Here is a 15,103-nt window from a genome sequence, read left to right on the forward strand (position 1 = left end):
TCAAATCCTGCTGTACTTTCCACAATTACTTGATTTTTTTTTTCTTAGAAGAGACAAAGTAAAATAATTTCTTGAAATAACAATGACATAATAGCTATACTCAACAATTAAGCTTACACATAGGAATATAGAAATTCCTATGATTTTATCTGATGTTTAAACATTCTTTCCATTTAGGTATTTCCCCTTATTCTTTTTTAATAGAAAAAGAATATTATCCTTTTCTTTTTTAATAGAAAAAGAAAACTTTAATATACAAACAAAAGAATTTTTTTTTCTCTCATTTTATACCATTGTAAACTAGGAGTAATTGCAACAATGTCAAGTAAAACAGCTGTCGGGGAAGGCTAAAGCATAAAGTGTTTAAGCACTTCATAAAACTATAGCTGTCATGATAGACAGTACATCGCATGGCATTTGGTCAAAGTAAAACCTAGAAAAAATATTTACATAAGTTAATCAAATAACGCCTTGTCTATGAATAATTGGCTTTTCAGAAACACTTGAACATGTGAGAATGCCTGCTTTCTATGACAAATGCTTTTTACTGAAAAACAAGTCCTCCCTCCCATTTTACCCTTCCTTCTGAAAAACCTTAACTGAAATGCAAGAATAGTGCCACAGGGAGATTGTAGCTCAGGTTCTTATAGACTAGCCTCTTTCTAACCAATAGCCCATGTTCCCCTAGTAGACTGTCTGCAGTCATGCACCATCTTTGTTCCTTAAGAAGAAAATCCACAATGCATGGTAGGAAGCCCCAGGCCAAGGAGCTTATCCCATAAATGGAAAATGGATGAGTACTTGATCTACCAGTCCAATGAGATATCACCTCTATAATTTCCAGAGAGAAACATTTTATTTTAATTGTTGAAAAGTCAACATTTTCTTGGCATATAAATCTGTTAATTGTTTGTATCATTAGTATTAAATGGCAGCTGAGAGAAAAATTGTGAAAACACGCAAGATAACCAATGTTTTCTATTTTGAAGATCCTCAGGGATCTTCTGGAGCAAGAGTTACAGACATTATGGACTAAAATGAGCTACCAAAGTTAAAATTTCCTGTCCTTCAGGGGTGCTGACACGTATTCCTATTGGCCTGAGTAGGAATTTCGAGCTTATAGCACCTTTGAGCATCACATAAGTTTTATTTAAGTAGTTAGTCTTTTTAGGCACTCAAGTCTGAAGAAATAAAATAATTTCTATTTAGTGTAATCTTATGAAAACATGTGTGACTTGCAGCACTTTGGGTTCACGTATTAGAAGCATTTCTGTGCTTAGAAAAGTAGCCTGGAGTCTCCCCAAATCAATCTGAAGTGAAAGTTCCATAATGAACGTAAAATTTACTACAAATGAATTAGCCAAAAAAGAAGTGCGAAGTAATTCCAGAATATCACTAGTGCATAAGTAAGCATTCCTTGTAAATAAGTCACTCATTTATAGAAACAGGATATAAATAAATGCTGCTTGAGGCTTCTTTCAAATACTTAGAGTTCTTTATATGATACATTTTAGAACATCCCACAGCATCTAAAATATAGAAAAATAAATATCTACAGTATTTACAAAGTATGATACAATCCAATCTTTAAAAAGACTTGTAAAGACATGTTCTTTAGCTCATACTGAGGTAAGTAGGTTTCTGTAAGACTGAGAAGAAATAGGAGAGGCAGTCGTTTTGAAGGAATCCCTTTGTCCAGTTGTAGTCTGTAACACAGCTAAAAGCGTGTGCCATTCTCTCGTGGTCTTACATGTATTGAACCAAAGTCATCCATGCTGTAACTCCATCGAGGTGAGTTTAGTTACGCTAGGGACAAATTTGTCCCACTCTACATTCTCTGTGTTGACAGTGTCTTCTGCAGAAACCCTCACAGCTTCATCTAAATTTGAAGTCATGTTCATCCCTGGTATGTGGAGATGCAGTTCCACTGATTTCAATGGGCTGAGTGTAGCTGGGATACCTGTAAGATAAAATAAAGATTTAAAGATTATTTTACTGTTTGCATCAGGTAGCTGACTGGCTCACCCTGTGATTGTCACTCTGAACACTATGCAGATGATGATCTATTAACAAAATGGTCTGCCAGAAAATGTTCCAAATCGCACTTGCAAATTTTAAGCAAAGACTTCTTGACTGAAGTCTAAGGGGATTTCTGATGCATAAACCTTGATTTTCTTACTTTTAAACATTTTAATGTGTTCTGCTACTTACTTAATGTGCATTATTTGGTAAATTGCCCTGTGGTTCCTTATCAGATGCCACTGTGTCCAGCAGAGCACTACAGATTCCTGTGTACAAGTCAATCATAGAACGGTTTGGGTCGGAAGAGACCTTTAAAGATCTTCCAGTCCAACCCCCCTGCCATGAGCACAGGACAGGCAGGGAGAAGAGAATTATGACAAATAATTGATGTAGAGTAAAACATCATCTACAGCCACACTGTCATCTGGGTTTCATGGCTGTAACCTCACTTGTGCCTTACATATAGGAATGGCAACACCACTGGAGAAGAGCAAGCTGAATTCAGGAAAAAAACCCATTCCTTCTATAGTAAGTGAACAGACTTCTTCAGAGGTAATTTATTTAATTCTTTTTAGATATGTATTTTAGGAACAGATTAGCTGTCCTTGGAGATACCACCTTCTCTGTTACCAACACGTAGCTTAAATAGTCCTAGCCTATAGTGTCTGGGATAATTTCTAGACAGCAAATGTTCACATTCCTAGGAGGGGAGGGATGAATCCTGTACTTGCAGTCCCTTGCAAAGTCCTTCTGGGATATAACACATAATGTAATGAGAAATATCAAATAATAAATTATATGCCATTTTCCATCTATTCACAAAGCTAGGGAATTGCACAATCATTTCAGTGTTTACCCAGATTTGGGAAAGCTTGAACAACTTCTGCCTTTCATTTCAGACTGTGTTCATTAGTTTATCAACCTGTACTGGAGAAAAATCAAAAGTGGCTTCCCAGCTGTTCCTGAATACACACAATAACCCACCCAACAGGAAAAAGAACAGAAAATGTGAGAAAACAAATTAATGTGGATTTCTTATTTGATCAGCCCAATGCACACCAGAATGCATGGTAAGCAGGTCATTTGAAATAGTCAAGGACATTCAGGTAGTTCAATCTGTACACCCTATTTTTGGTTATAATATTTTTTATAAAATAGACACAACTTCAGAGTATTAGCTCTCAGTAGAATATAGCTGTTTATAAACACATTGCAATTCCAGGGAAAATTATTTTCATACTGTCAGGTACTTGTTCTTTATTTACTTAGGAGTCTAAAGGAACTAGGGATCCAAAGAAAATATTTATATAAAATATGATTACCTTACCCTCTCCCCAATTGCAACTCAACTTTTGAAATAAACGAGATGACATTTTTTCATCAATTTATAACAAAAGTTCTATAAAATATTTCTTGTAAGTTACTTTTCTTACAGTCAGTTCCTAATTGTAAACACCCTTCTCATTGCATTGTGCTCAGATTCAAATATTGTTGTATGCACAATTAAATTTTACTTCCACAGCATCAAAAGACATAGGGACAAGTATACTACCAGTGGGTAATAGGTGCAGTACCATTTGCTGGAATTGTGTTTATGTTGGTCAATACAACATGTTCTGAAAGTTTTGAAACATTATCAAAATTGCTGATCTGGGTGGTCAAGGATTTCCGACTCTCTGTACTGGCACGACCTCTGGTGAGCCGTTCATCATGGTGACTGCGAATGCCAAAGATGCAACAAGAAAATGCTGCTTTAAATTCTTCTCTAAATTTCCCTGTCAACCACAAAAAAGACTCATGAAAAAAAACTGTACTACAAACCATGTTTTAATAAACTTTATAGATTAGAATAAAGCAGCTATCTAAAGCAAAATGAACCCAACACCTCCAGATGTTCTCCTAATGCTGAAGTAGGAAATCACAATTTCAACATCTTGGAGAAAGACAGAAAAAATATAACCTTTGTAAGAAGATATGTGAGGTATGGTATGAAACCTAAATTATTCTTGGCTAGACAGAATGGACAAACTAGAATGATTTATGAAATCATGTCATGGATAGTCTGTTGATTAATAACATATCTAACAAAAACAAGTAATTGAGCATTCGTAGTCTTAAATGACTGAATCATTACTTGACATGTGAAACGAGACAGCATGACTAATTTGTATTTCATCTTGAATACATTTTAGAAGAAGACTCGAAGTGTTCAATAGCCCATTAATCTGCTTTTGGGGCTCAGAGTAAATTGTTCAAACCATCCTCACACTACACACCACAAAAAACCTACAGTGCGGAAATGTGTGGCGAGAATCAACAGACTTTTTCCTCCCTGTATTTAGCTGTAATACCACCAGTTTACGTCCCACTTCTGCTGTCCATAGCCAAAGAAGACAAATACAAATTAACAAAAATCTATACTAGTAAGTAAGCAGCATCCTGGCTGGTTCTTTGGCCTTGAACCTAGTTGGCACAGTCCAGTCATGCAAGTACTATTAAAGACTCACAACCTCCAAACCCCAATACCAGCATATAAAATGCCAACTGCCCCTGGGCTGTGCTACCTCCTGGACAGTATCAGGGGAGTGTTTAGGGGAATGGTAATTGCTTCAGACCAAAGTCATGCCAGTGACTTTTCTACCAAAATAATGGCATAGACAGTCAAATTCAGGCACTTGAACTGAGGCCCTGACACTATTTAATTTAGTTATATGTAGATAGCCTGAAGGTAATGGGATACTTAAGGCAACTTCTTCCAAGAAGAGGATCTAGCTCCCATCGGAGGAGCTGGGCTGATGTTACACAGTCATTAATCTTATTTGCTATGGCTCATTACATTCAAACTATACATGAAACTTGAATTCTAGGTAACTGTAACTTACCACTGAGGAAGTTATAAATAATAGGATTGGCTGCACTGTTTGCATATACAAGCCAGTGTGAGAATGTGAACCAGGCGTATACAGTTTCTCTGTCATCAGCATGATTAAACATCCCAAAAACCCTACAGAAAAACAAAAGTAAACCTGAAAGATGGCAAAATTAGAAATCATATAAAAGGATTCGGCAACTTCTAGCTTAATTTTATCTCTGATGACCTATTTGCAGTATCACAGAAAAGCTGATTCAACAGTGCTCACTTTCTTGAGAGCATAAAGCCCTCTCTCCATCCCTCAGCCTCCTGTCTTGGTGGTTTAGCACAACAGAGACCATCAGTACGTTACTTTGCAGTGGTGCAGATGTGTGACTTTTCTGCTAAGTAACCAAAGTCAGCTGGTGTCAAGAAGTCAAGAAAAGATGGGAAAAGTTACTCTCAACCTACTCATGTCATTGAGGTTCCTGGCTCTCGGTCCACTCTCCAATAAACAGGGGCTCTGAAATTGGAAAGGCACTGAACTGGCCCCAAAACTGAGGCCACAGTACCAGCTTCTGTCCTCCAGAGAAAACTGCTTTGCCCAGATTCCTTACACCTAACTTTTGCCATTGAAGTGAAAATCTAACTATGGGCCTACTCTGCTATTGCAGTCAAGGCAGCCTGTGTAGTTCCTCTGTGGTTCAGATCATAGGTGGCCTGAACTGCCTTCTGGAAATACTTTCTCTCCACATTGCCTACCAAGGGGCCTGAGGATGAAAAGTACTTAAATTAGGCCTCAGGGAAGTGCCGCAATTGAGTAGGATGTATTTAAGCCTTCATATCCAACTTGAAACTATTCCTTAAAAACTAAAATGTTCCTCAAGCACCAATAAAAGGCTGGTTACTTTTTAGGGTACTCAAAACTTCTGCTATATGTCATTATTTATCAGTATTCCAGAGGTCTCATGCAATATACCTATATCAAAGCCTTAGCCTGTCAGGCACTGTACAAAAATCAGAGTGTAAATAATTATCTCAAATGAACAGGAGAGAAAAAGGTAAATAAGTAAAACAAGGCTTCACAGGCAAACTAAGGGGTTAGCCTAAGGTCTCAAAACTGTACATGATAGGACTTGGGTTTGAACCCAGCATTTCACAGTCCCTGGGGCCAAGCCACAACACAACGCTTTCCTGCTAACTTGCAGCTGCTGCTTTAGGTAAATGCACTTCCACAGGTGCATTTACAGCAAACAAGCTGTAATCCCATGTAAATGACAGGTTGTAATGAGGAGATAGTTTAGATCATTTTCATGAGGGAGAGCTTGCTAGTAAGGGTTCCACAATCTGGCCTTTAGTTTAAATACTACGGATAGGTTAGATTTTTTTTTTCTTGCAAGGGTATGATTATTTTCAATTTCTTTGTCATAAGTAAGCTTCTCCTCCAAAAGTATCTGCCAGAATAAGAGGAATTTAGTAACAGAAGATTGTTTTTGGACAGAAAGCTTTACCAAGTGTTTATATTTTGGGATAAACTTTACCTTTTCAAGACATTGAGGATGCTAATTGGTAGATAGCAAAGTGCAAAAACCAGGAGGACAACCATTAGCATACGTGCTGTTTTCCTTCTTGCACGAATCTGTTTTATTTCAGCTGCCACAGCACTAATCTTTGACTTTGCTGATTGTCCCAGCCCTCGGGGCTGTGCTGAGGACTGCAGAGGCTTCCATTTTTTCTGAACAACGGAAGAAGTTCCTGGGATCTAAAAAAGACAAAATAAGGGGCATGTTGAAAAACTAGCACTGTGGGTAGCTGTAGAGAGACAGAAATAGACATGTTGACGTACACAATGTAAGCTTGCTGGGAGAAGTATTCTTTTTCATTAAATTAAATGATGTAGCTGGGAGAAACAAACCAGATTTCAGAAACATTTGAAAGTCTGCATAAAAATTCATTTTTTGTCCAGATATATCAACTGATGTATTAAAATTGTCTTTACTTCCCAAATACCTCGCCTTGCTTGTCTCTTCAGACTATCACACTTACCAACCCTACTACTGCAATTACATTGCTATGAAGTTCTGCATTAAATGTTTTCTTGTACAGCAGAGTAGTTTATCCCATTAATATGCTGCTAATTTAAGATACTAAACAGCTTTTCAGAATTGTAAAACAAGGATTTAAAGCCTACATAGTCTTAAGAGCCATAAAACTTCCAAATATGCAATCTAGATGACAATGAAGCAGCTAAAGAAATCACAGCTGAAGTGTGGATCTCCCTGCAAAGCTCTTCAAAACTGAACATATACACAGTGATGAATAGAGGGGAATCATAGAAGAGTGCCAAGACATAGGAAGAATTAGGTTAGCCAAAGACACCTTGCAAATGGGTAGATGTAGCACCATGCTATTAAAAAAAAAAAAAAAATCTCATTTTTTGTTTTCTGTGCCCTCACATAAGCCAAGCAATTTTGCTTCAGTTCTTCAAAATTATTTCCTGCCTGCAGCCAAATGTGAAAGACTACAGATGGCAAGGACTGTCTCAGAGAACTCTATTACAGTAACATTGATAAAGCTTTCAATGTTATACATTGTGCAAATCTTTTGGGTAGAAATATAGTTTTATTCATGCATAGTGCAATTGTCTGCAGGGTGACTGGTCTCATGAGTGTAAAATAATTCTTGTTTAAAAGTATCTGCAAAGTTCAAATTGTCTATTGTAACATTTTAAAAATTAGGGCTTTATCCACACAAACTGACCAGAAAAGAATGAAATTTTTGATATTTATTTCAGAAAAAAAAGTAAGCTAAAAAGGGAATACTTGTTCTAAAATAAAAGCATGCACATTCAGAATTGTTCTAGAATAGCTATTATGTTGGTTTTGGGGTTTTTGGTTTTTGGGGTTTTTTTGGTGGTTTTGTTTGTTTTGTTTTGGTTTGTTTTTTTTGTGAATAGCTTCCTTGCACAGACAAGCTCTTAATTTAGCATTTATGTGCACCATCAAACCTGATTTACAACTATTGGAACATTTTGGCAAAGTTGTGTTGCAATGAACAGGAAATCAATGAAGCAGAACGGGGGATACATTATAACATTTATTTTTTACTATGTCTCTATGGACATAAAGCAAAAAACACCCTTGCACTCACTTCTATTGCGGGTTCCCACTCATTCAGCTGAAATCAGCAGTGTCGGTTTCATACCTGGACATGTCTGTCCTGTTGCAAGGGATTTACCCTACTTAGCTGTGGGGTGTGGTACTGCAACATGTCTTTGCCATGCACTACTGAGATAATACACTGCCTGAGATTCTGATTCTGGCTTATCAGGGGGTTCAATATTCTGTTCTAACTTTGAAGAAGAAGCTTTTCCTTCCTTTTCAGTCATACTGAGTTACCATATTGTAGCAAGAACTGGAGATGGAAACAGAGAAATTCAGTCAAATCTCTCCCTCCTGATTATGCCAAAGGTCCACTTGAAGAAATCAGTGACCAGATTTCATGGTAGCTAGATGCAATTTAGATGAAGAGAAACATTATTGTGACTCAAAATTTTGAATGGCTATTTCTACAGAAATGTTAGACATGATTGTGTACATTGTTTGTACCTGTGCGTGCAAGTAGAAGGGGCCTTTCTGGTATTTAAGCAGTCTTTAATAGCAAGAGGTGATCAAAGTTAGGACTGTATGCAACATACAGTCTCACAGCACTATATATTAAATTGCTAAGTCTTCAGGAGTTTGTTCTTTCTAAAGAGCCCTATTTTCCTCAGTCTTTACCTGCCATACACCTGGACTTCGCTACTGTTACACCAATAGGCAATGATACAGCAAGAATTGTATCGGGGAAAAAAAAAAAAAGAGCTATATACCCACAGATGCATAGCTGAACCAGTACCATCTAAGGAGATGCCTTAACACTTCAGAAGTGTGTGTGTGTGTATGTATATAGAAACATTTACAAATATGCATTTATGTAAGCACACATACATGTATTACAAGTGATAAGACAAGAGCAAATGGCCTCAATTTGTGCCAGGGGAGGTTTAGATTGGATATTAAGAAAAATTTCGTCACCAAAAGGGTATCAAGCGCTGGAACAGGCTGCCCAGGGAAGTGGTTGAGTCCCCATCCCTGGAGGCATTTAAAAGACGTGTAGATGTGGTGCTTAGGGACGTGGTTTAGTGGTAGACTTGGCAGTGTTAGGTTTACGGTTGATGATCTTAAGGGTCTTTTCCAACCTTAATGATTCTGTGATGCTATGATTATGCATGTACAAGTACACACATGCCAGCATAATGCATATATTTGATTTTCACTAACAAATCAGCTATAGAGATAATTGTGGACAACTTGTGTAATTCCAATGATTCACTAAAAGCCCACTAGCTGTGTCCAAACAGGTACTAAAAGTTGCAGTTATTTTCTTATGCACCTTTCCACTATCCCCTCAAATTATTATCAAGGGGTTTATAAATAGAGGAAATATCTCCAAATGTAATAATGACTTGCAAAGATTGGAAGGGTATATTTCAGCTGCCAAAATGAAAATGGGTAGGGTTCCTAGTTATTAATATGAGTAGGCTTTAGTGTCAATGTATTTGGACATCACTAAATTGACGCATACAGTATGGAACTTGATAATACAAATTGTGTATCAACACTTTCATCATACGTCCATTCAGTCCTATTTATTTGTTCAGAAGTTACTTTTAATCTACTTAAAATCTGCAGGAGAACATAGCCGCCTAAGTCACTACTTCCTTGCTAACAATTAAAATAAATTACTCAAAATCCCTGGTATTTGTGGCATGACTGTTCTTGTCTTTACAAAGATGAATCATTAATTCAAAGATTGTAAAGCTCATATTCAAAGATCTGCTTGAAAGACCCAATCAGTAATTTCAAGAGCTATTGCACAAAGCACGGTAAGGATAGCTTGTAAACCTATCTTACCTTTAGTCATCTGAAAATTTGCATGCACAACACACTCCATTTTAAAAAATAACCTTTAGAAAAAGTGTAAGGCATAGAAAGCATCTACTGTTTGCTGTTTTTTTTCTATCATGTACATCTGGAAGGCTTATTGTACCTTGCAACAGGATCACTATATTTAACTGAAGTTCTGGTAAACAGCATGATTTCTTAATTGAAAGTATTATCAAATAATACACTTAAAGCACTGCATTCATCCACTCTACATGACTGATTATGGCACACCTGTTGCACTTAGAAAAATGCCTGATGTCTGCAGCCAAGTCACAGCTGATAATAGATGTGCAGTGGTTTTAATTTCACTTAGTGCGGCCTCTTATACGTAGTACTATCATCTATGCTAGGAAAAGACATCTGTAATTTTGCATTGATAGCACTAAGCCTGTAGCAGTATTTGTCTTTTTGCCACTGAAAAAAAAAAGGATCATCCTAACCTTGCCAGCATGTAAGATGTATAGGGAGAATAAATATTGTGAAGAAGAAATGGGCCAGCTAATAAAGTTGTGGGGAAAAAAACCCAACAAAACAGGTTGGTTTCCAGTCATTCAACTTCTGCTCTGAATCTGAACCAGCATTTTCAAGCTATGTGCAGGTTAAGAACAATTCCTTTGCATTAACTTAATTAATGCACAGTTTGAGAGAATAGGTAGATTGTAAAGTAGTACAGAAAAGAAGGTTAAGAAGGAATATGGTGATAAGGTCATTGGGTGCTACAGGACAGATGACTATTCAGTGATGCAGAGCATCTTAGAGCTATGTTAGACCGAACTTAATTTCAAAACTAACTGAGCAAAGCCTCTGTTCTGGTGAAGAGTCCCCTCAAATTGCAAAGGTTAAATTTTACCTTCAAACTATCTTGTTATTTAATCTTATAAATGTAAGAAATTAAAAGTGAAAATAATAATTTAACAATAAAGAGCAAGATAAACAGCAACTCTGGTTTAACCTAAACCGATTAGAAGTGAGAATAATTGCTATTATGATGTATGGTTGATAACAAAATGCCTTTAAGCAGATTTCATTTTTTCTATATTTTAGTTATTTGCAAGAGATATGTTTTGTCAGTGTAAGATTTGATTTTTACTTTTAACATATGTATATTTAGAAATCTAAAGTCTACTTGTGCTTTCTCTGATGGATCAATTTGAGCTGCATGAAGAATGCTCCTGATATGGCAGATGTTATGCCCTAGCCAGGACAGCCTCAAATTTGGATGGTATCAGACATAATGGTGAGAGAGAAATGGTTCATGCCCATATCTTGATGGAAATGTCAGCCACTGTTAGAACCATTTGAAAGGACAGGAGCATCATGTCTGCAATGGGATGAGTTTACTGTTCTTTACAGAATGACAGGGCAGGGGGTGGCAGAGGACTACAGCTATAGATAAATCCTGGACAAAGCAGAAGACAGCAGAGAGAACCATAGACTGATGCATGACAGATTACAGTTCACACCCAGAAAATTATTCTCAAGCTGACACCACTTCGAATTGTTGGAGGGGGAAAAACATTCCTGAAAAAAATCACATCATTTTTGCCACTTCAATTCAAATGTTCTTTGTGTGCTCGCTTGCTTGGGGTTTTTTGTTTAGTATTTCTATTTTCTTTCCTGTATTTTTAATTTGAAGCTTGAAAACACAGATGTTCACATTAGAAATCATGCCAATTATTTTTCAGTAATTCACATGAGTGTTACTGATAACAGCCAGCTTCACATCAGGCAATTCCAGTCTCACAGTTCTGACAGTTGGACTTTCTAGTCTAACTTTTGTTCAGATTGGACCTGCTATGAAACTGAGACTTTGTAGAATGAAAAATAAAAATAAAAACTTGTACAGACTACTAACAAAATGAGAAGGTCAATCCTAACTTTTGACTGCTACAGGAGATTTTAGCAGTAAAAATAAGGTCATGTAAGGTATTTTGGTAAGCGTTTCAGATACAATGGGAAGGAGCTTTCTTCTGCCTATAATCAATCTTTCCATTGCCTTTTTCTCTCTTTCTCTCCTTCTAAGCCCTTCATAGACATAAGCAAGAAGAGGCTTACACTCAGCCTGACTGCTTTCATGTTTTAATGCATCTCAGTGCCTATCCAAAGTGGCTGTAAGCCAGCAGTGTCACTGAACCTGGTAACAGTGCTGGATGTAAAAATTCAAGTCCTACGTGACAACATGGAGCATAGAGAGAAGAAAGTTGTACATAGGAATCTGCACACAGTCACAACAGCAAGGAAATAGAGCTAGTGTTAAGTGACTTACCTGGCGACACCACAGCTTTCGAAATATTTGCAAATAGGCCAACACCATAAGACACAGTGGTGCCATGTATGTCACCAGAAAAAAGCATGTGTGATACATTTTGGGGTAAACCTCAGCTGGAAAGAGAATTCAAATAGGAAAAGTGCATTTAAATATATATACATTTCAAAATCACTTTAAGCCAAATTATTCATATAGATATACATGTGTTTTTCAAACATCATAAGTTATAATAGAAGATGTATCCAATAATATTATGGTCAGTATTGATTTTTAATCACTTCTATATATATTCTTTCTCTATTATAAACATTATTTTATCTCAAGCATCTCATATCACATTATTGCTTTCATATCACATTATTACTCTAGGTATGAAGTCTTAAGAAGTTTTGCTTTTTATTAAATCAGTGAAAGATAGAAAATTTCATTATCTAACAATAGCTAACTAATTATCCAACCTACCTCATCTCTGATGTATTTAACAAGTTGTGTAACTGTCTTTAGTTTTAATTCTGCAAAGGCTACTATGTATCCCTGAGTAAATTGCACAGTCCCTCACCTATACACAGAGAATGTAGACTACAGCACACATGATGCTGATGGGAAAAGAGACAGGCATTTCTTAAATCACTTTCTGGTGGCAGAACAAATGTGATTACGACTCAGTGATTTATTATTATGATTACATTTAAAAAAATAGAATTTATTCAATCAAGTGCTCTAAACTTAGGAAATTTACAAGATTATTTTTGACTCAGCTTGAACAATAATGAGTTTGCTACCATTGTGTTCTAGTTTCCTGTGTATCTCTTTTCAAAAGACAACTTATGAATGTTATTTGCTTAGAGACAAATGTCTTACAAATGTTGTGAGTGTATTGTGTTTTAAGAATGTTGTATCATAAGCTTCATCATTAGATTATAGCAGAGTGTGCAGTGGGTGCCTGGAAAACTTGCTTTCACTTTTGTAGCATCAAATGTAGTTTGGTATTACCAAATGTTGATATCAATCACAACTTGACATTTATGGATGGCCTCAGAAAAAGAATGTGACAATACGTAGCAGAAGAGAAACTGTGCACTCCATGAGCAGTTAGACTGCATGGTAATCCTAAGCATTGCATTTTGGCTAGAGTAAAGAAGGAATGTTTATGTTAATTTCCAGGATTTCCGAATGTTTCAGGATGATAAGATCTGCAACTGAAACTCTGTATTGATTATAGTTTTAATAAAAAAAAAAGAAAGAAAAAAAGGGTAGGATGAGATCAAAGCATTGGTGAGTCAAACTTATTTTCTGCCTCTTAAAGTGACTGAGATTGTGGCCCCTATCAAAAAAGAGGTCCCTCTGCGTACCAGAAGAATCCCTGAGAGTTTGATTAATCAAGGACATACAAAGACTTGGCCCATAACTCTCACAGCAGGGAGGAGTACATCATTATGTTAACTCCAGGCTCACCCTCAAACCCAACCTCGAGTAATGTCACACTCAGTGTTGTACCTGAAAGAGCCAGTTGGTTCACCAGTCAGAAAAACTTCAGTATCAGGGAAATAGAAACTTGCTATAGCAAAATCCAGCCCGTGTTCATTGCTAGCAAAGGTAATAGAGACATTGCCATTGACATTTGACAGCTTTGATAGATCAGGGTTCAAAAAATTCAGATGAGCGGCATTTGCCTCCTTACTTGTTCTAAGACCCTGTAGCAAATCAACTTACCAACTCTAAACTAGCAGCTGCAGCTGCTAGCTCTTGTCAATGTCCCTGAGGGAGGCAGACCATTTGGGGAGTTTTTTAAAAATTGACAATAACCTGGTTTTGTTTATTGACTGATGATGTCAAACTTGGTTTTGCATTCCAGAAAATGCAGCCTCACAGCAGTCCTGTCAGCCAGGGAAACACCAGCATGCATGCTTCACAGGTGGAGAGATTAAGGAGAAACTGGAGTAACGTGACTTACTGGGATCACAGGAGGTCAGAGCTGAAAGTACATTCTTTCTGCTCAGAAGGAGGTGCCACCTGCCTCATCAATGCTCTGCAGGCAGCCAGGCCTCTTTCAGGTAGAAGGACGGTACATATTTAAAAGGCCATCTGGAGTTTATGGCTTCCAATTTAGCATTCCAAGTAAAGCGAAACGTTAAATGAGCCTAGCTATCTACAAAGAACTGACGGACCAGGTTGGAGGAAGATCCTAACACTTGCCTTTGAAGTTTAGCCACCTGGAAAGTGCCAGCTGCTAAACATCAAAGGAAACTTGTCCCTCCTCCACCCAGGGCAAAGCCCTTTGTAGAACTTTTCCTTAAGAAGCATGACTCTGTTTAGCTTCTCAAACTGAAGAAAAGCTTTAAAGCTGTTTGACAATCACAGCAGCAAGAAGGAGGAAGGGCTGGTTTGGGATACCATTCATTTATCAAGTGAGTGAGTTCCAGGCTCTTTGAATGAGAACATCAATCAGTCTATGGTCCTGGTGATAGATCAGCTGCCTGACTGGGACTGCTGAACCTCTTACTGCCAAGCAGAAGAGGAGAAAAGTGTCTTTGCCTTCCCTGGTCACTTAATGGGCTTCAGGACAGGGGAAGATCCTTCTTAGCTGGACTAACTGACTCTTTAAGAAGAAATTAATGATTCTCACATCACTGGCTGCTATTTTACTGGAAAGAGAGAAGGGGACAAAAAGCAAACAGGTGGTCACAGGGATTGGACTGGGGTGAGATCGGCATTCCTCCTCAGCACCAGTCATACAGTATGATTACTCCACCTGATAAAGGATCAATATGCTAAAACAAGCCGCCTTCTGTCTGCTGCAGGGGTTATTAAACAAATTTTAAACTTTTCCAAAGCTTCCTTCTCAGCACTGTGTTCCGGTCCCAGACTGTTGTTCAATGAAGCAAGGAGGTAGAAGATTGAAACTACAGCTTCTGGATTTTTGCCAGAATTTTACTATGTTTGTGTAAATACATATACATAGACATGTATACA

General features: G+C 37.3%; 1 protein-coding gene across 1 annotated transcript in view; it reads right to left on the reverse strand.

Moving 5' to 3' along the window:
• Positions 1–1,766: 1,766 nt before the first annotated feature.
• The window catches only part of HCRTR2 (hypocretin receptor 2), a 35,495-nt gene continuing 22,158 nt past the window's right edge, over positions 1,767–15,103 (reverse strand). Inside the window, exons 4-8 of the mRNA XM_075708229.1 lie at positions 12,128–12,243; positions 6,415–6,635; positions 4,905–5,026; positions 3,597–3,797; positions 1,767–1,960 (exon numbers count right to left, since the gene is read on the reverse strand). Coding sequence (XP_075564344.1) covers positions 1,767–1,960; positions 3,597–3,797; positions 4,905–5,026; positions 6,415–6,635; positions 12,128–12,243 — 854 coding nt within the window. The remainder of the gene's footprint in view (positions 1,961–3,596; positions 3,798–4,904; positions 5,027–6,414; positions 6,636–12,127; positions 12,244–15,103) is intronic.

This window comes from Pelecanus crispus, chromosome 3, assembly GCF_030463565.1.
Source record: "Pelecanus crispus isolate bPelCri1 chromosome 3, bPelCri1.pri, whole genome shotgun sequence".
Classification (NCBI taxonomy): domain Eukaryota; kingdom Metazoa; phylum Chordata; class Aves; order Pelecaniformes; family Pelecanidae; genus Pelecanus; species Pelecanus crispus.